The 22,916-nt window shown below is 40.6% G+C and overlaps 1 protein-coding gene across 2 annotated transcripts in view; it reads right to left on the bottom strand.

Moving 5' to 3' along the window:
• LOC126475093 (probable phosphorylase b kinase regulatory subunit alpha) overlaps positions 1-22,916 on the bottom strand; it is a 263,393-nt gene that overhangs the window by 73,479 nt on the left and 166,998 nt on the right. For both annotated transcript variants that reach the window (XM_050102666.1, XM_050102667.1), the window contains exons 14-17: positions 9,989-10,153; positions 9,709-9,859; positions 5,075-5,211; positions 580-752 (exon numbers count right to left, since the gene is read on the bottom strand). In XM_050102666.1, the coding sequence (XP_049958623.1) occupies positions 580-752; positions 5,075-5,211; positions 9,709-9,859; positions 9,989-10,153 (626 nt within the window). The remainder of the gene's footprint in view (positions 1-579; positions 753-5,074; positions 5,212-9,708; positions 9,860-9,988; positions 10,154-22,916) is intronic.

The following is a 22,916-nucleotide window of genomic DNA, read 5'->3' as shown; positions in this document are numbered from 1 at the left end:
AAATTTGGTAACATGTTCTAAGGGGGGTGACTAAACAAGATAATCTTGCCCTTAAAAGGTCCAATATTACCAACTTGCATGATAAAAGAAGTGAGACCAAACAGGTAAATGACACACTTGTAATTATTCAAAGTAAAACTTATAACAGGACAAGTGGAACTACAGTACATGAAATAAAAGGAAAAAATGGGTCATGTGACAGGGAGGGGTAATTTACAAAATGGTTTGGATGAGATTATTAGCAGTGTCTGCTATTAGAAGTGGTGAGTAAGGGAAGTATTAAACTTGGATGAGTGGACAAATGTTTATATTATGTTATATTATACTGCACTTTATTATATTATATTGCATACTTCTTTATGTCTGAACCTGTTGCTGCCATTTAAGTAAATGTATATACAAAATGTTGACAAATTTGAGGTTGAGGTTATTTGAGACTGATTAGGGGCATTTATATGCCAGTTTTCACAACACAACCAACAGGAGCAGCACTCAAAGTGCACACAGTATATTTTCTTACAATTTTTTTCACTCGAGCTTGAATACACATGAAATTGAGCAATACTGCAATTGACATACCTGCTTCTGGTGAACCAGCAAATCAGTAACAGCCTTGGCAAGATCTTCAACCCGTTTTCCAAGCATTCCAGCTGTATGGCGAACTAATCCCCACAACTTTTGCTGGCAAGCCTTTTCATACAACACTTTTAATAAATCCTTCACGGTAACAGGCTTCTTGTCTTCCTCCATTCCTGAGAGATCAAGGAAAAAAACTTTAGAATATAATGCTCTGATGATTAAACTAAAATCTCCCTCCTTGAAGTTTAAAGGGGTAGAAAGAAATTACAAAATATTTATGTGTCTGTCTGTTTTGGTTGTTTACATAAACGAAATTGTACCAGAAGTCAACTGCCTGCATATACAGTGTATCACTGGCATAACTTCTTTGTAACAACAACTTCAGCTAAAGTGGCAATACATGCCATCACAGATATTTTTTGATAAAAAACTGAAAATGGCTTATGATTGAAAGTGTATAACACCTAATAGTTGCTGGCATCAAGGAGTCATTCAATAATTCATAGTTACTATGGAACCAAGGGAAAAAAAGACATATATTATCAAATAGCAGGTTTCCAGAATATTTGCTGGTGAGAGACAATGGCAGATGAACTCGGGCCCAAAACAGCCAATGGAAACACCCGTCACATGGAAAAAACCTCCACCTCCCGCCCAACAGAGTCTTGCTGGTAAGCAGAATGCATTGCTTAGGAGTGATTTTCAGTACACTTGTACTCTACCATCAGCATGTACCAATGTATACTGGTCCAAACAAATTCCTCGCATACTTTGGGCACTGAAGGGGGTTGTTCCTGCATTCGTGCTAATCTGTGTGCCTCAAGATGTGCTACAAGCAGAGAAAATTTGTGCTGGACCAGGACTTCAGAAATATTTCATACAACTACTCAATGCCAAATCACACATAAGTTTTCTGAATTGCAAGGTGGGAACTCTTCCTGCAATATATCCTACATTTCCATAACCTCCATGTCTTCCCCACCTGCTTATCCCCTTACCTGCTCCCACTCTGGTACTACACACATCTACCCCCCCTCCCCTCCCCCAAATCCACATTCATAGTCCTTTCCCCCTCCCTATTTTCTGCTCAGCAACCCCCAACCCCCCCACCAACACCCCCAGTAGCAGCCCTATCCTGTTCTTCCTCTACTAATACCGTGCTATCCCTCCATCTGGCCACTGCATGCCTCTTCTGTACCCCCACTACTCACCCCAGCAAAGACAGCTGTCTACCTTGGATGTTGTCAGTCTGACCTTAGGGCCAAGTGTGTATGTTGGGCTTGAGTGAATGTGTGTGTGTGTGTTTTCTAGGGCTGATGAAGGACTCAATCTGATAACTGGATGTATCTAGCACTCTTTTTCATTGTGCCTGCCTGCAATGTAATGTCTCCTCTATGTGGTGAGTAGCAATCTGTCAGTTCCAACTGTTGTTATTCCATTCTGATGTTACAGTTTATCATCTCCTTGGTGAGATCAACTTAAATGGCATACAATCCCACTTCAGGACCAAAGACATGGCATATTTTTTTGGAGAGTTGAAAAAGGAAGCCTCCTCAATGTGTTCAAGCTACAGAAAAAAATTATCAGAGTTATGACTGGAACAAACTATACACAATCATGGAAACCTTTATTTGCAAGCCTTGATTTACTGACAATTCCTTCCATGTTTGTATATGAAACACTTCTCTTTGAATTAAAAAACCTCCATCTTTTTGAAGGAAATTCATTCAAACATGCTTATGAAATGAGGCACAAACAAGATTACATGTTACCTTGCCACAGACTAATTATTTGAAAATACTCCATATTACATGGCTTTGAGGCTTAGCAATAAAATGTGTTCAAAGTTGAAGGATTGCAAGCCAGAACCTACAGGTGCAAACAGTGAAAAATATTTAAAAAGCAAATGCTACTACAGTGTGGATGATTTTATAAATGAGGAAGGCAAGTAGAAGACATTACCCTTTTTTTTTTTTTTTTTTTTTTTTTTTTTTTTACATTCTATGTGTATGCATATGTTCCCTTTTAATGGACATATAAGTTCTTTCTATCTGTGTCCATGCTTATAAACTATGTAGTGTGTCAACTATATATCTGAATATCTACGTGTATACATATATACTACTTTTATGAAAGTATGTGCTCTTTGAAGTAAGTCCGTATTTATAAACTAGGAAACAAATATGAAAAATACTTAAAAATAATGATTTTTAACCACTGCATCCTGTGTTTCCTGTAGCAATTACTAATCAGTGCATGGCAGATGGTCACCATACAAGGGCAGACTCCATAAAATTAAATAAATAAATAAATAACATTCTTCCTAAGATAATTACAACAAACTTCGAGTGCTGAAGAGCACACGATTTCATGCGGAAGAACATCAAAAGAAAAACATGAATACATATAATTTTCTTTTATTTCACTGGATTCAAGAATGGGCTCATGTGGTGATCTTTAGTTTTTGTACCATAACATCGATTATTGAGTGCAGAATAAAAACAGTCAGAACATATCTAATGTCAATAATCTTAAGAATATTCATGAAGAGACTAGGGTTTAATTGTGACATGAGAGAGCTGGCTAAAGTTACCACTATCCAGTCACAGGCGTCACTGTATGCGGATATGGAGGGGCATGTGGTCAGCACACCACTCTACAGGTCATATGTCAGTTTCTGAGACTGGAGCCACTACCTCTCAATCAAGTAGCTCCTCAGTTTGCCTCACAAGGGCTGAGTGCATCCCGCTTGCCAGCAGCGCTCGGCAGATCAGATGGTCACCCATTCAAGTGCCAGCCCAGCCCGACAGTGCTTAACTTCGGTGATCTGACAGGAACCCGTGTTACCACTGCGGCAAGGCCGTTGGCACAGAAAATACATGTACTAAAAATTCAGAAGAACCTAAGCAGACTGATCACTGTGTAATGAATCCAAAAGTGGTCATGATAGAAGCAAACATAAGACATGCTCATAGACAGACTGAAAGGCCTTATATTACTTGACTACTAGAACAATAGTAAACCATGGAAAGCACTATCATATACCAAACAGCTGAGAAACATTTTTTTAAATATCTGTCTATGGTGAATGAACGTGGAAAGCAAATAATGAAACAGGTAAATGACAAATTACAATTCACCCACAGAATTCTGAAAAAAGACTGTCCATGTAAGAATCTGGTTCATAAATTCTCAAGAAGCTTGTCCACCAGTACTGCTTCCCATTCCCTTACATCACAGCATGACAGTAAAAAACAGAAAGGTTCAAAGGAGAGCTTTCAAATTTATGGAGAGGATTCAGGTAGCAATACTTATAGTGAACAATGCAAGTAGCAAGTGCAGGTAATGTACTCTCTATCTGCCAATACTGTGGTACACAGAAGAGCGTGCACGCATACAGCTGTTGTTTAGAATTGCGAGTCAAAGATAGTGTTGATGTGGAGCTCTGGCCCACTGACTAAAGGATTTGCTAAGGCAAATGATGGCTGAATCGCCACGGAGTCCCCTGTGGGAGTGCGGAGCACGGGGGAGGGGGGGACACAGGAGTACCTATAAGTGGCTGCAGATGACATATTTGTGCGGGCGTGGGTGACCATCTGTGGTTTGACAGGTTTTTTGAACAGCACACAGTTTGAGCATTTCTTGGGCTGGTGGCAAAGGAAGCACGGCATAACTGTCTGTGTCGTATTAATGCAGTTGATACTGGAAATGGTGGAGGTCATTCATTAGTCTGATAGCTCTGCTTTGGAGAGGGGTGAGGGAGGCAAGGAAATGGGCTGTGAGGGTGATGAGATCATAGTTGGAGTTGTATTGCAATACGAAGCAGAAGTTGTTTCCTTGCAGCTGTGACAGTAAGTTTTCTGTCATCAGATAACAGTGAGATAATCGTGTCTGGGTCAATGTCATGTTGGGGTCACCCATGTGGAGAATGTCCCGTTAGGGATGCTCTGAGTGAATGTGCAGCAACTGCAGATAATGTACACCTTATGTGCTGATGCTGTGGTACACATGAGAGAGCATGTGCACTCAGCTGCTTCTAAGAGCAAACTGCCAGTCGAAGATAGTGCCATAGTGGAGCTCTGTCCCATTGACCAAAGAGTTTTCTATGGCAATCGATGGACGAGTTACCACAAATACATGCCAAATCTCACTTCAGAGCAAAAAAATTTATGTGGGAGATCATCCATGATATTACAAGAAATACACAAACATAAGGAATTACTCTATCCTCTTCACTGGTTAACCAAAGGGCACTCCAGTTTCTTCCACATTTAGATCTGCAGCAAATGCATTGGTAAAACTACAGGGAACCAATGGAGCAAGGCTTTTACAAACCAGAACGGCTTAGTATAATGCATGTATACGCCATGGAGAAGCAATAATGTGTGATACTACTTCTAGTATATAATACACAACGGCCCACCTTGTAAAGAATAATACACAAATTTTCTGTCTTCTCATACCGTTTCTCTAAACTGTTGTCTTTGTAACGTACCTGTATTGAAATTCAACCCTTGAGAATCCACCAAATACTGCAGTATATCACCTTGCTCCTCAAGGTTTTCAGTCTCTCTAAGCATTGTAAGCAGCTCCTCCACTTCTGTGTCTGCATACTGAGTTTCTGATGCACCTCTGAAAGTATGGAATAGAAATTTAAAACAAATGACAGTTACGAAAGTCAATTCATTAGCAAATAACAGTGAAAATTTGAATTCAGGTGCAAGCACTATAATGCTATTAATAGCTGCACAAAATCAAATGTGACAACCACAATTTTAATTAGTTAGTTAGTTACTGGCATGTTCCATGGATCATAATTGCAACTATGATTTGGAGTGAGCCTGGTTTACAAGTTTAGTTCATTGTGTATGCCAACATGCTGACCATTTACATGATGACAAACACAAACAAACACACACACACACACACACACACACACACACACACACACACACACACACACACACACATATCATACTACAACACACTGAGAAAGTCTTCTATGGAGTGGAAGGTGTTGGCCAGCAGTTGTGACTTCATGCTGTTTGAAGTCAACTTTATTATCCATTAAATTATTTATGGCACTCAATAGGTGGTCACATATTTTTTTTATAGTTGAATACCTCACTCCTTTCTGTACCACTCTAAGGCGGAGTGATGTATAGCGTACACCATTTCTCCTTCTACTACTGTATTTATGAATGTTGTTGTTGCTTTTAAACTGTGACTGAACCAGCAAAACTGCTATTTTGTCCTTTATAGTTCATGACACTATCAATTATGCTACAGTTGCATCATAACAACAGCCAATTTATTATGTGGTACAAATTTTTTTACAAATGTCTCAAGGCTGTAACCACAGATGTTATAATTTGATATTTAGCCATAACAAATTGTAAAAAAAGAACGTGCTTCTGAGAAATCATCTAGGTAGCACAGAGTTGAAATGGGACACTTTCATAATGTGCATGATATAACATGAAACGCATCAACTACAAGAAGCTTTAACTACCGATATGTAGTTCCCTGTCATTTTATTATAACAAATTGCACCAAAAATGTTACAAATTGCACCAAAAATGATGCGTTTTCAAGAGATCCTCAACGTGTTACTGCTTTGAAACAGCTTATTTTTATAGCACATGTGTTACAATAAAAAACAACCAAAAATGGAGTTCAGTTCTATAACAATGACTTCAACTCCACATGACTCAATCCAATATGGCATCTCTTTAAGTTCTACCTGTGACGTAAAACTGACACAGTATGTCATTGGCCATGTTTGTTTTCAGGAGCCAAAAATCTGACTTGGCTGAATCTTCTTTTCGCACTTTGAAATGTAATGGAATGTGAAATTCCTCACTGTGATGTCATGAAATTCAAACAGTTTCTTGTCCGTGTCTCATGATAGGACACCTTTACTGCAATCAAGCCTTCATTCCCTCTACAAATTTTATCTCCCACACTTCCTTCAATTCCCAAAATGACTATTCCCTGATGCTTTAAGGTGTGTCTTATCAATCGATACCTTCTTTTAGTCAACTTGTGGTGTAAATGTCTCTTCTTCCCAATTCGGTTCAGAAGTTCTTGAGTAGTTATCTAACCCACCTATCTAAACTTTAGCATTCTTCTGTAGCCTTACATTTATAGAGCTACTATTGTCACCATCCATGTTTAATTTCCATACAAGGCTACACTTCAGACAAATATTTTAAGAAAGACTTCTTACCACTTAAATTTATATTAGATATTAAAATTTTTCTCTTTTTTACATGTTTTTCTTGCTACTGTCAACCTGCAGTTCATATCCTCTCTACTTTGGCCATTCTCATTCATTTTTCTCCCCAAATAGCAAAACTAATCTACTACTTTCAGTGTCTCATTTCCTAATCCAATTCCATCTGAGTCACCTGGTGTAATCTAACTATACTGTACTGCCATTTTATTACTTTTGTTGATGTTTAACTTATATTCTCTTTTCAAGAAACTGCACGACTAAGTCTTTCCTCATCTCTGATCAAATTACAATGTCATTGTCAAACCTTAATGTTTTCATTTATTCTCACTGAACTTTAAATTCGTTTCTAAATTTGTCTTTCATTTCATTTAGTGCTAGCTCAATGTTGAAACTGATTAACATTGGAGATGGGCATTTTCTATACATTTTGGTACAGTGCATACAAACGTCTACTTCCGAGCAGTGCTTACTTTCACATTTTAATGTAAATTTCCTTGAACAAATCAAGCTGTTAAGCTGGACACATCATTCTACGTGTTAACCTAAGCATACCTAGAGGTTTTTATTACAATATAGTTTTACACTGACTTGAGAATACCACTTCCTATTGAAACCAGTTGTCAGTAACACATAATACAATAATAGCAGCTGACGGTAATATCATGAGTTTCTTTAAATATATTAGAGCTGTGGAGCATGTTTTAGACAAAAATTTCAGTGAAGAAAGTGTAATTTAATGTCTGCCACAAATAGTTCAGAAGGAAAGGAACAAGAGAGTAGCAGCCTGAATATCCATTACAGTATAACAAATGAATATCAAGTTGGTAATATGAATTAAGACAATTTTGAAAAAGATTGCAATGAGACCAATTACTAGTTGAGAAATCACCTCAATTAAAGAATTCTAACAGCAAAATATTACAGTTTTATTGTTCTTTATATAGTCACATGCATTATTTCCAGGCTCTAGGGAATTACATAAATAATTTTATGTGACACGGAAAGTGAAGGGCATGATCGCTGGTTTAACTTCTGAAGCAAAGGAGTAGCGGTTAGTAATACTGTTGCCAGTCAGTTCAATATTCTCACAGCACTTGAGCAGTTAATATCCAGTTTGCAATTAATTTATACTACATTAACCACAATGAATACCAATAAAACTACAAAGCAAAAATAAATATTAACTAGCTCTAAGATCACTTTAGTTTTTCCTTAGTAATTGTGAAGCCAATATTAGTGTGGTAGCAGAGTTTTGTACTAAGATTACATCCTTTCCAGTTCAGCTGACACGTGCAATGTGTTGTAAGTGGAACTCAAAAATATGCATAGGGATAGTTCTTGAAATTGACTGTGCACAGGAAATATCAAAGTTAAAATAAACTCCTCTAGTTTTTAAGAATTCTGAAGATTAGATGGGTAGATCACATAACTAATGAGGAGATACTGAATAGAATTGGGGAGGAGTTTGTGGCACAACTTGACAAGAAGAAGGGACTGGTTGGTAGGACATGTTCTGAGGCACCAAGGGATCACAAATTTAGCATTGGAGGGCAGCATGGAGGGTAAAAATAGTAGAGGGAGACCAAGAGATGAATACACTAAGCAGATTCAGAAGGATGTAGGTTGCAGTAGGTACTGGGAGATGAAGAAACTTGCACAGGATAGGGTAGCATGGAGAGCTGCATCAAACCAGTCTCAGGACTGAAGACCACAACAGCAGCAACAACAACAACAACAACAACAACAACAACAACAACAACAGTTTTTAATGTGCAAGTTGTGACTTCCTACTCACTCTTCATTTTTTTCCACTGTTTTTACTCACACCGATCATGTTATCGGCTGGCAGTGAAGGAATACCTACATTTATAAACTTGATATTCATTACCTGTATCTATTCTACATTGCTCTGAGTGCAAATGTAGTTGTTCCAGTTTTGGAAAAACATTCTTTTCTTGTATTTATCCAAACATATATTACATTCTCCATTCTGGCCTCTAACATTTCAAGTTAAAAGGGTGGAAAGTTTTATAAATGTAAGGAATTTTTGTTTTCTCTGTCCCTTAATAAAGGCTCATGAGTGGGATTTTTTCCCATATCCTTAAGTCTTGTCAGTCTTTTTTCTTCCAGTGCATTCCTTTTTTCTGCGAGGAGGAGCAGCTCCAAAGCTGGCATTTTTAAATCTTCCTCCATGTTTCCAACTATTGCTGCTTTTGCTGATCAGTGAGTAGATTTTTCTATATTGCTATAAATATTTTCTAGCCATTGCCTAGTTGCATTGGCACAGAAAGAGTTGTAATTTATGTATTATTGAATCTCGGGCTGTAGGATACCTAAGGTTCCTTTTTCACTTATTACTGCAGAAAAAAATGGAAACAAAATATTACAGGGAATTGTTAACAGCTGAAGCAGATAGACCAGAGAAGTAGTTAAGAAGACAAAGACAATGACTTTTAGTTATGCCTTTCTGAGTAATGGTCTCTTAAAACTTGTTCTGAAAAGCATGTATTACTCCCTTAAGCCTGTCCAGATATTTTTATCCCTCTTTTGTTATGTTTTGGTCCCTGTCAACAGAATGTGCTTCAACATGATATATTTGATGTACTCTTATTCATAGCTTTCTTCTATGGGGCTGCTGTTTGTCATTTATCTCAGAAAATAATGCCATAGATATTTTGTAAAGCTGTGTAAATCCAAAATACATAATATGAAAAGTCTCTACGAAAATTAGAAATTCACTGCTAATATCCACTTACACTCACAGCAGAATTAATTTGTTCACAACTGAAACTTCTTGGATTTACAGTGGTTTGGTTGATACAGAACAAAACATATGATCCATTAATAGTGAAAACAAATATCAATGAACGAATAAAAGTACAGATACTAACCTATGCCTGTGGAATGAAGTGGTCTGTTGTTTCCATAAAGGCTCTTCTGGTGAAGGTGAGCGAGCTTCTTTCTTTATTATTTCCAAGTCTGCTTGTGGTATGTGCATAACAGACTGGCGTCGCTCATCTGGCTGCAGGCTAAGAGATTCAGCTGCAAAGCAATTATCAAATTGTTCACTAAATCATTGGAATACCTGTAACACCTTTAAGATGTTACTAGCAACAACTATGGGGTCCATTAAAATGTATTTTGTAAATATATGTTGTAATAAAAACTTACGTTCAACTGCTATTGACCTTGTTTTCTTGATAGCTCCTTTCACTGACATGCGTCTTCTGTAATTGCGGCCCTTTTTTGTGGGTGTACGGCTTAGAAGTGTTGAACGTGGTGTAATTGATTTAAGTAAGTGCTCTTCCAGATATTTATAAACTTGAGGGTTCAAACCTAAAACATTTTGAAGTATATGATAAAGATAGCAGTTTTTTTTTTTTTTTTATTTCAATTGTTCATTTACGTTAATTTTATTTAGAGACTCTATTAATATCAAAACAATATTTAATTCAGTCACCAAATATTTTCAAGAAACAAAATCATCTAACAATGCAACAGAATGAAAACAAAAAATTATAGATTTATGTAAATGCACAAGACTGCTTATCAAACAGATCTGCAAAATACTTTGAACCAAAATATCTCATCCACTCAGTACATAAGCTATAATCTCAGTTTCCTGTTAATTAGGCAGATGTAAATTGGTGCAAAACAATATCTTGCAGACACTTTCTATGAAGTCATTTTTTATGCCAGGGTTCAAAAGGTTCTCGACATTCCAAAGGAAAGAACGAAGAGTAATGCAATTTTTACATCTAAATGAAAGGAATGTGACACTATTTTTTTTTATTACAAACCCACATCAGCATCAACTTACAGCAGAAAGTATTAAACACAGGAGAGCAGTACTCATTTTTGTAACAAAAATATTGGATATTTTCTACTGAAGTAATGACTATCGTGTTCCAGATTTTCATTATATAAACTAATATTATACTAACAATCATCACTTCAGTGATATGGTCTTAAACTGTTAAGTTACTCTTGAATGAGATAATAATGGATATAAGATCATGTACTAAGCAAATCAGTGTCTCCATGTTTCACCTTCCCATGGTATAATGAATATGTAACAAAAGGAAAAGTTCTTGGGTGAATGGCCGCATAGTCATGTCAGGTATAAAAATAATTTCAAATACAGAATGAATTTTCATCATCAGGCACACTTAGGAACTGATGCCAGGAAGCTGCAGTGCCTTCTACTTATACCTGCAGACATTGTCATGGCTCAGTCATTCCATACTTTGGCTGCAACTACATCTGCATGAGAGTGCTATACTTAGCTCACTGTCATTATTTCCACCTTTTCAAGCAAATATCAAATAAAGAGACTGGGCATGCTGGACATAATTTAAGTGAACCAAGCAAGGCATATTGGTGTATATAAAATACAGAATGCCTGAACCACCGATAATTCCTGCAGGTACAATACAGTTACTGGAGCAGAAATAGCAATAATTGCTCACAACTCATCAAACCACAAAAATGTCACGGTCTTCACCATTTCAAGAGGCTATGACAACAGGGCACTTAAAAAATAACTGTTTTTGATTTATAATGTAATATTTTCTGTCTTCAGTATTCACCATTATGGGCTGCATGGTAAACTTAGTCCTGTGATAGATCATAGTAGAATAACCTAAAAAGCAATTTGTAGCTGTTGTTCAAATATTTTTGTACTCAGATGCATGTTGTGGCCACTTAGATCACACTTCTACAATGTTGTAAGGTTGTCTCACTGTCTTATGCTATTTGGGTAGCAGATTCAATGGAACTTATCTCACACTGCAAGTTTAAATGTTAAAACCATGTGTATGCAGATTCTTTTATCCATGGTGCAGGCACCAATATTCCTGATGCTTAGATTAGGGCCTGGACTCAGAAGCTACCTAACTCTACTACATTCATTAACTCCCCCCACCCCCACAATAGTTAATATGCAAACATCTCACCTACACTTAGAAACTATTAATGGAGAATAAAAGATTGCAAAATTACGTATGCAACTACATGCCACATACAGGATACACCAAGATCAGTTGATAGACCATTGACACAGGCATCACCAACATCTACCTCTTCACATTATAGTCACAGCACTCAGCACTGTGATCAACACAAGTCCTTGGTAAAAGCACTGCCATCACACCTCCATGCCATGCCGTCATGTCCCATCATATCACATCATCCCAGGTGCCACCAGCTGCAACATCAGCCCTTTGCACTATCATCAGCATCACGATCCTACTCAGCACTGATTGGTTAGCTGCTACTAGCCAGCACATGAGCTTCTGGGTGTGGGGTTACAAGTGACAGCCAGTTCCCTCTGCCAATTATCTAGAATTATCCAGGACTAAACTTCCTGGCTCTTAAAAGAGGAGAGAGGGGTTTAGTGCCCTTGCTGAACACTGACATGAACGAAGACAAGGAAAGATCCAAGACTGTTGGGAGAGCACCACGTGTGAATAATGCAAATCCAAGCAGCACCACTGCTAGTGCTGCACTTGTGACAGTAAGCTATGGATAAAGGGCTTTCCAAGTTCTCCTCGACTCCAGTGATATATTTATGTTCACAATTTGGATATACCTACTCACTTATATCAGTATCACAGTGGCTGTTAACTTGGTTAATGATCGGCTTCATTCTTGGACAGTTTGGTGTTTGCTTTTCAACATACCTTTGAAATGGTCATGGCATTGACAATCTTGTGATTGATACAGACATGGATCTAGCTGTTGAAACACTATTTATTTGGAAATTTTTGCAGTGCCATTGTCCAACTGTCCACTGCAAGCATCAGTAGATTGACAAACTAAAGCTAGTGTGTGTTATAACACAAAGTTAGTGACAACTTTTCCTGTCTAAGTGGCATTGCCTCATGAAAACAAATTGACCTAAAGCCTACCTTTGAAGTTATTTTTAGACAAATTACCAACTGGATCTAGACTAAAGGAAACTCCTACAAATTAGTCACTGACAAACTACCAAGGAGAATATACTCTTAAAAAATTCACTGCAATCCATCAAAGTTGGCAACTACTTCTATTTACGAAAAATTACACCCAAGTTCTTGAAATTTCATCTACAAAATGAACTTTCAGGGACTGGGGATGTACACTGAGGCACAAAAGAAACTGGTATGCATGCATATTCAAATGCAGAGATATGTAAACAAGCAGAATACGGAGCTGTGTTATAAGACAACAAGTGTCTGGCACAGTTGTTAGATCAGTTGCTGCTGCTACAATGACAGATTATCAAGATTTAAGTGGGTTTGAACATGGTATTATAGTTGGCACACAAGCAAGGAGACACTGCATCTCCGAGGTAGTGATGAAGTGGGGATTTTCCTGTATGATCTTTTCACAAGTGTACCGTGAGAATCAGGAATCTGGTAAAACATCAAATCTCTGACATCACTGTGGATGGAAAAAGATCCTGCAAGAACGGGAGCAATGACGACTGAAGAGAATCATTCAATGTGACAGAAGTGCAAACCTTTCACAAATTGCTGCAGATTTCAATGCTGGGCCATAACAAGTGTCAGTGCGCAAACAATTCAAAGAAACGTCATCGATATGGGCTTATGGAGCCGTAGGCCCACTGAAGTACCCTTGATGACTGCACGACACAAAACTTTACAAGTTGCCTGGGCCCATCAGCAATGACATTGGACTGTTGATGACTGGAAACATATATTGCCTGGTCAGACACATCTCATTTCAAACTGTATTGGGTGGCTGGATGTGTACAGGTATGGAGACAACCTCATGAACCCATGGACCCTGCATGTCAGCAGGGGACTGTTCAAGATAGTGGAGGCTCTGTAATGGTGTGAGGCATGTGCAGTTGGAGTGATATGGGACCCCTGAATGTATATATATGACTGGCAGGTGACACATACATAAGCATCCAGTCTGATCACCTGCATCCATCCATGTCCATTGTGCGTTCCGATGGACTTCGGCAATTCCAGCAGGACAATGCAATACCCCACACGTCCAGAATTGCTTCAGAGTGGCTCCAGGAACACTCTTCTGAGTTTAAACACTTCCAATGGCCACCAAACTCCCCAGACTTGAACATTACTGAGCATATCTGGGATGCGTTGCAATGTGCTGTCAGAAGAGACACCAACACCTCATACTCTTCAGGATTTATGGACAGCCCTGCATGGCGTCAGTTCACTGCAGCACTACTTCAGACATTAGTTGAGGCCATACCACTTTGTGATGTGGCACTTTTGTGTGCTCGTGGGGAGCCTACACGATATTAGGCAGGTATACCATTATCTTTCGCTCTTCAGTGTAGAACAAATCATTGTGGCTTGGGGTCTTTACCGCTGGGGCAGTGCTGGAGTGTGGACGTGACCACTTAACTGGAATAAAGTGACATGTTTTAAACAGTGATTTTCTATTTAGCCCAACCAGCTGCATTAAGTGAACAAATATCATGTAACACTAGTAGTGGCAAGCTATAATGTGTAATAGTCTTTTCATTATGTCTGTCTGCAACTCAACATGTCATCCTCAGGGTGAGCAGCAATCTATCCTCTTCCTAATATTGTTGGAAGTTAAAATAAGAGAAAGAATAGGTTAATAAGAATACAGGAATATGACAGCAGCAATACATTTGAACACACTGGTTCTTGGTGTAGCTTCTGTAATCACTCTCTGAATGTAATGTAAACTTCTACCCAAGAAGGGATTTTGCACTCTTTGGAAGGTCTGAATGTTATTATGATCAAGTTCATATAAATTTTCGGGTGATTTGTTTAACTGTAGCATTATTAACTACACTGAAGTTTGTTTTGTCACGTTTGAGGAATCTAAAAGAACATGGATTACGTGTGTGGTTAACCAGTAAATCCAGCGATTATAGATTCAGAGTCGAATTAAAGCTATTAAGAGCACTGTCTCACCGTTCATAGGCATTACAGAACCTATTTTCATCAGTTTGTCAGATTAATAACAATGTTCACATAGCTTACAATTGTTACACAACAGTATTGCGCTCATGTGAACTACATCTTAGAGCTTACACTTACTCACTAATCATTAGCCATGCATAACTAGTTAATTGCGATTATCCAAGTCAGAGAATGCATCATTAATTAATGGGAGGGGAGGGAGGAGGAAGTAAAGCACATATATTTTTGCCAGTGTCACGATATGAGTTGATACTGCATGCCATTGTCAAAGCCAATTTTTTCATTTTTTGTGGCTTAGCTCAAATATAATTAAGCTTAGTAATTCACCTTTAAGGGATAAGAAGCTTGTTTATATAGATAAATAGATATACAATTAATGATGACTTGTAAATGAACTAATGTTAAAAGTCTTTCCCTGTAGAAGGACTATATATATTTATATACATAAAAAATGTTGTATACGCAAGAATACACTGAACCAATATCAAAAAGGCTGAATTATAAAATGTTAGTTATTAGCTTTCTTTTCACTGTTACAAGAGCAAAATTTTTCATCTCACCATGTATTTCATTTTATCCACAAAATTTGTTAATGTAAGTCAATTTCTTTTCATGTTGCAAGAGCAGCTGAGTTAGTTTATCCACATGTGTCAGTCTAAGTTAACAGTATAGTCATTACATTTGAGAAATTAATTGCAAATCATTAATTTGCCAACAGTATTTAAGCTATGAAACATTTCATAATGCACCACCTATTAGCCATTAGTTTATTTACTGTGAAGAAGAGAAATACTATGGGATTGTATTAAGAATCACTGAAGTTACAACAAAAGAGTAGTTCTTAATACAAAGAAATATAGAAAAATAATACATGTTTATGATTTATGAAAATCAAATTCAATTAATGTTAGATGTTCATAGCCTCAATGAAATTTTTAAAACCATATATCATGAGGCAACAGAGGGGGTACTTAGTCAGGCACTGAACCACTATGTAGTACGGCCACCTCCATGACGCAGACTGAAATATGTTATATAATATATTTTTATGCATATTAATGAATTTTGTATTGTTCACTATTATTTAGAAGAAAATACAAAATATTTGTTGGTGTTTGTATTTGTGCATGCTCAATGTGGAGGCCTGGTGTAAGTAGGTGGATATTCTGTATGAACTTTTTTGGATCGCTGGACCGCATTGTGTGTGTACACAAACAGCTGTTCCCCAGGAAAACATCTTGCAGCTTTTTCAAGAAATCCAGTGTCCACTGTTAACATTCATGTTATCTTTAAACCAGTTTTGATTTAGTCATGATCGCTATCACACATATGCTGATTAGTGTAAAGTTTTACTACTGTGTGTGTGTGTGTGTGTGTGTGTGTGTGTGTGTGTGTGTTCATGTGTGCACTACTTTTAATACATATTATAAATTATTTCTATTCATTTTTAACTAAATATGAGATTATCAATACAATCCAAATACTTCCATCGTGCTGTATCGTCTGACTCTGTACCTCTACGTAGTTCTGCCACCTCCATGATACATCGTGAAGTACATCACATGATCTACTTTTACGCATGTTAATGAATTAGAGAGGGGGTGGGCATAATTTATTATGTAATTACCTGAAAAAAGTTATTTTAAAAATTGTCTACTAGAAGGATACTTCAAATAATTGCTATACTGAATTACAACTAAAAAGAAAGTAGGACACAACTGAAATAATACATTTTATCTCTGGTCCTTAATCCTTTCCAATCCAATTTTTCTACTCACTGCATTCTTCCCAACCCTTATTTATTTCACACCAAGGAGAATGTGTTGGACATAGTCTGTCAATGAATCCCCAGTGGAAAATAGTAACGTCAGATGCAGAGTTAAATATTATGGTGATGTGAATCTTTGACAGATTATTTTATATTTTCTGAAAGAAGGAAGCTTTAAGTTGCTTGTCAGTGAAAAGTACAATAGTAATTAATCATCCACAAAGTCATAGTGGTGAGAACAAATCCTAGATAACAATTTGAACTTATTTGGTGCTTGTTATAACGTCAAGTTTAACACATATATTTCATAACGACACAACACATATAAGTCACAGAGTAAGTTGACAAGCAAGACATGTGTACACGTTAGCATTCGAATGAGCAATGCGTCCCAGTCTAGCGACCGCTGCTCGGCTGGCCGCTTAGGTGGCGCAGCTGCTGCATGGCTGGCAGACAGCGCCGCACGTAGAGGACCCACGTAATTGCGCGGTGGTGCTTTGAATGATCGGCGAGTCACAACACTTTTCCCCCCTTTGAAATTGTTGCACTGGTCTTGATGGAGGTGTCCTGGAGACGGCTAATGTCCATAGGCGTTGTTTGACTCACCGTAAAGTCTCGAGGAAGAGGCTTCCCGTACAGACGGAAGTGTCCCCAATGATAACAGGTCGAGATGACAGGAGACGTAGGGGTCGAATCTGCTGGGGCCGCATGCACCAATCTGCCCATTGCAGCAAGTCCAGTTGATATGACAGGAGACATGGGCCATGTGTCGGCGTCCGTTGGGGGAGGAGGTGAGTAGATTTGCTCTGACAGAGGATGGTCATCCGGTTCCTGCATGGGCACGTCTCCTGGTGGCGTCCGTTCTTGTGCTGGCATCGCGATGACGGTGAGAGGGCTGCGTTGTGAGTATTGAGAGATGCCAAGATCCCGAGCGTCAGGTAGAGCCGAAGGTGGTGTAGCGGCATTCGGAACAGGTGTTGCCGGCACACGAGGCCGAAGCTGGTCCGAATGACGCACTGCAACACCCATGTCCATCTGGATTTCATACAGGCGTCTGCCACGGTGTCGTAAGATGCAGCCCGGGCTCCATTTTGGCCGCCTGCCATTTCCCCGTACCAAGACGAGGTCGTCGGCGGTGAACCGGCCAAGTGAAGGCACCCGCGGCCGTGAGGTGGAAGGCCGCAGAAGATGAAGTAGCGTGCGGGGTTATCGGCCATGTAAGAGCTCAGCCCGGCTGTGGTCGCCCATGGGGGTGAAACGGTAAGACACCAGAAACTGGAGAAGCGCATCATCAGTAGCAGAAGAAGTCAGAAGTTTCCACATCTGAACCTTAAATGTACGGACCAGTCTCAGCCTCACCGTTGGATTGTGGATGGAACGGCAGGGCCATGGCATGCATAATGCCGTGACGAGCACAAAAATCCGCAAATTCGGAAGAGGCAAATTGCGGTCCATTATCAGTAACAAGAGTAGAGGGGAGGCCTTCCAAAGAAAAAATGCGGCCATGTAAGAGCTCAGCCAGGCTGTGGTCGCCCATGGGGGTGAAACGGTAAGATGCCAGAAACTGGAGAAGCGCATCATCAGTAGCAGAAGAAGTCAGAAGTTTCCGCATCTGAACCTTAAATGTGCGGACCTGTCTCAGCCTCACCGTTGGATTGTGGATGGAACGGCAGGGCCGTGATATGCATAACGCCGTGACGAGCACAAAAATCCGCAAATTCGGAAGCGGCAAATTGCGGACCATTATCAGTAACAAGAGTAGAGGGGAGGCCTTTCAAAGAAAAAATGCGGGCGAGAGCACTGGTGGTTGCCACGGTGGTAGGCCACGTGCAACGGACAATGAAAGGAAAGTTAGGATAGGTATCAATTATGAGGAGCCAATAAGTACCTAAAAAGGGTCCCGCAAAGTCAGCATGAATGCACTCCCAGGGCTTCTCAGGCGAAGGCGACGGTGACAAAGATGACTTCGGGGCAGCGGCCTGTGACGCACAAGGCCGCAGGCAGCGACCATGTGTGCTATTTCAGAGTCGATGCCAGGCCAGTACACATGACGGCGCGCCAGAGATTTTGTGCGAGACACACCCCAGTGCCCTTGGTGAAGGAGGCGCAAGACTGAAGCACACAAAGACGCAGGTACCACAACACGCGGTGAAGCATTGTCAGTGGAAAGGAGGATAACACCATCCCTAGCTGTGAGGCAGTAGCGCAAAGCGTAGTAGTTCCGCAACGGATCAGAAGTCTTAGCGGACGGGCGATCTGACCAACCCTTCTGAATACAGTGTAAAACCCGGGAGAGGGTAGGGTCAGAACCCGTAGCAGCCAATAGCCTGTCCCCAGTGATGGGGAACCCGTCCACAACCCGCTGCTTGGCAACATCCAGGTGGAAACACGAAAGTTCATCCCTATCGAATGCCTGATCAGGACCCATGGGAAGGCGAGACAGAGCATCAGCATTTGCATGTTGAGCCGTTGGCCAGAAATGAATCTCATAATTGAAACGAGACAACGCTGGAGGCGGTGTGCAGCCTTGTCGGGAAGTGACGTTGATGGATGAAACAAGGAACAAAAGGTTTGTGATCCGTAACAAGATGAAATTTTGAGCCATAGAGAAAAACACCAAACTTATGAAGAGCATAAATAATGGCCAAAGCTTCTTTCTCAATTTGAGAATACTTTTGTTGGGCATCCGTGAGTGTTTTGGAGGTATAAGCAATGGGTTGTTCTGAACCATCAGAAAAATGGTGCGCAAGGACTGCACCGACCCTGTATTGAGAGGCGTCTGTGGCAAGAACAAGATGTTGGCTAGGTCAATAAGTAGCCAGGCACGGGGCCTGTTTCAGCAAAGTCTTCAATTTCTGGAAAGCCGCATCGCATGATGCGGACCAGTCAAAAGGCACGTTTTTATGCAACAGGCAATGCAACGACTGAGCCACTGAAGCCGCAGACGGTAAAAACTTGTGATAGTATGCTATTTTCCCAAGAAGGCCTGCAGTTCCTTAACAGATGTAGGGCGAGGAAGGGCATCGATCGCAGCGACAGTTTGCTGAAGCGGACGAATACCATCCCGAGAGAGTTGAAACCCCAAGTATGTGATAGATGCCTGAAAAAATTGTGATTTCTGAAGATTACACTTCAGACCGGCAGTCTGTAAGACATGAAAAAGTGTGCGGAGATTTTGAAGATGTTCTTCAGTGGTGGAGACAGTGACAACAATGTCGTCCATGTAATTGATACATCCAGGGACAGGGAGCAATAATTGTTCCAAGAATCGCTGAAAGAGAGCAGGGCTCTAGCAACCCCGAACAGCAAGCGTTGGTATTGATAGAGGCCGAAAGGCGTGTTAAGGACCAGAAACTGCCGGGAAGCAGCGTCAAGAGGAAGTTGATGATAAGCTTCTGACAGGTCAATTTTAGAAAAATACTGGCCTCCAGCAAGTTTAGTGAACAGTTCTTCAGGACGGGGCATAGGGTAAGTGTCAATGAGGCATTGAGCATTTACAGTGGCTTTGAAATCACCACAGAGACGAATATCGCCATTTGGCTTAGCAACGACGACGACAGGAGAGGACCACTCACTGGAAGTGACAGGAAGCAAGACCCCTGAAGTAGTGAGACGATCCAACTCCTGTTTTACCCGACCACGAAGTGCCACATGAATGGGCCGAGCCCGAAAAAACTTAGGCCGAGCAGTGGGTTTGAGCGTGATATGAGCTTCAAAGTCGTTTGCATGGCCTAACCCAGGAGTAAAAAGGGACAAAAATGTCATCGACAAGGAATCCAGTTGAGCATAAGGAATAGCATCAGAGACAATATTGACAGAGTCATCTATGGAGAACCCAAAAACGCGAAAGGCATCGAAATGAAAAAGATTTTCTGCGTTGCTCTGGTCGACCACAAATATGAGAACAGTGCGAATGACGGATTTGTAAGATACCTCAGCATTAAACTGTCCCAAGAGAGAAATCTTCTGTTTATTGCACGTCCGTAATTGCCAAGTGACAGGTGACAGGAGTGGAGAACCCAACTGAAGATACGTCTGAGAATTAATTATAGTGGCAGCAGAACCGGTATCCACCTGCATGCGAACATCTCGACCAAGGATTTGGACAGTGAGGAATAACTTCCCTGAAAGGGAAGAAGTGCAATTGACAGACAACACAGAATCAGAATCAGCGTCATGTTCATGAACATCACGTATGCGGTCGGATTTGCAAACGGAAGACACATGACCTTTCTTTTTGCAATTGTGACACACAGCCCAACGTTGGGGACAATCCTCGCGTGAAAGTTTCGTAAAACACCGCAGACACATGAAGGAAGTAGCCGGGGGTTTTGCTGTGGTTTCTTAGCGGGTTGTTTACGGTTAGGCCGAGGCTGCGCTGGGGAGTGCACTGCGGCCATGTCGGCCGGCGGGGATGCGCCGCACACGTTGTCAACAGCGCACAGAGGTTGTATTTCCCTGACATCACCCCACGCCTCTATTTGCGCCCCAGCGGCGCGAGAAATTTCAAAAGACTGCGCAATGGAGAGAACTTCATCTAGAGTCGGATTTGCCAACTGAAGGGCCCGTTGCCGAACTCCTTTGTCGGGCGCCGACCGGATAATAGCATCTCGTACCATGGACTCGGCATAGGATTCTTTGTGAACGTCAGTAACAAATTGACACTTTCGACTGAGGCCGTGAAGTTCAGCAGCCCAAGCGCAATTGGATTGATGTGGCTGTTTTTGACAACGATAAAAAGCAACACGAGAGGCTACCATATGCATTTGCTTTTGAAAATAGACAGACAGAAGTGAGCACATTTCAGCAAAGGACAAAGACGCAGGATCCTTCAAAGGAGCCAACTGCGACAACAACCGATACATTTGAGGTGAAATCCAGGAAAGGAACAGAGACTTACATGGTTGTTCGTCCGTGAAATGAAATGCCAAGAAGTGCTGTCGAAGACGTTTTTCATAATCAGACCAGTCTTCCGTCGTCTCGTCGTAAGGAGGAAAAGGAGGTATAGCCAACGACGAGAAACGCCCTGCATTTGACGCCGCGCCGAAATCACTAATCGCTGCTGTTAGAAGCGTTTGCTGTTCAAGGAGATTTTGCAATAGTTGCTCGACAGTAGCCATGGAAACCTGTGGTTCAATGGTGAAAAGGAAAAATCCCACCCTCGTTGCCAATTGTTATAACGTCAAGTTTAACACATATATTTCAGAACGACACAACACATATAAGTCACAGAGTAAGTTGACAAGCAAGACATGTGTACACGTTAGCATTCAAATGAGCACTGTGTCCCAGTCTAGCGGCCGCTGCTCGGCTGGCCGCTTAGGTGGCGCAGCTGCTGCATGGCTGGCAGACAGCGCTGCACATAGAGGACGCGTGTAATTGCGCGGCGGCGCTTTGAATGATCGGCGAGTCACAACAGTGCTCACCCGTAATCATCTTGTAGACATCTGTTTATGGAGTTGGGCATTCGTATTACTGCTTCACAGTATATTTTTTCCCTCATGAAGTTTCAACATTATAAGGGAAAAGACAGATTGCTACACACCCTAAAAATGACACACTGAGTTGCGAACAGGGACAACAAACAGACTGTTACACTTTACGCTTTTGAGCAAAGCCTTCTTCAGAAAAGAAAACACACACACACACACACACACACACACACACACATTCACACATGCAAACCATGCCTCAAACACACATGACAGCCATCTCCTGCAGCTCGGACCAGAATGAAACTGCCACATTAAGCAGCAATTTGTGATGGGACAGTGAAGGTGGAGTAATATCAGGGCATGAGTTAATGGAGAGAAGAGCACTGTCTGATGGAACGTGCAGGGACTGGACTGGATGGAAGCATGAGACGACTGGGAGGCTGTGGGGCAGTGAGATGGTGGAGAGGTGAGAGAGGAGAGGAGGGAGGGCAGGGATGCACACGGCAGGAGGGGGGATAGAGGCAGGTACGGGGAGTGGAAAAGGAATCGGGCAGGTAAGGGGAAAGACAAAAGATGGGTGGGTGGATTAGCAGAGGACAGCACACAATGAGGGTGAGGGGATGTGAATAGAAAGGAGGCAATAGGACATAGGGGTTCGGAATGTGATGGGTGGACAGTGTGGGGAGCTAACCTACTGTTATGAATCGTTCCATATCACTACAATTTACTGTGCAAAATGATCTATGGAACACGAAACTAGCTAAATAACTTTGAGAAACATTAATCTGTGTCTAGAGGTTAATGCAAGTCGTAACAGAGCAACATTGTTTTATCTCTAGTTCCTATAGTAACAGATAATCTACTGTGCAGACATTATGATAAATTTTAACTTGAATTTTTTACCAAATGAAGATAGAATCATTTGTTTCACTTTTCCATAATGCAGGAGTAGGTTTAATAAT

This window comes from Schistocerca serialis, chromosome 4 (genome assembly GCF_023864345.2).
Source record: "Schistocerca serialis cubense isolate TAMUIC-IGC-003099 chromosome 4, iqSchSeri2.2, whole genome shotgun sequence".
Lineage (NCBI taxonomy): Eukaryota > Metazoa > Arthropoda > Insecta > Orthoptera > Acrididae > Schistocerca > Schistocerca serialis.
The sequence above is the reverse complement of the archived record's forward strand: the minus strand, read 5'-3'. Positions and strand labels throughout refer to the sequence as shown.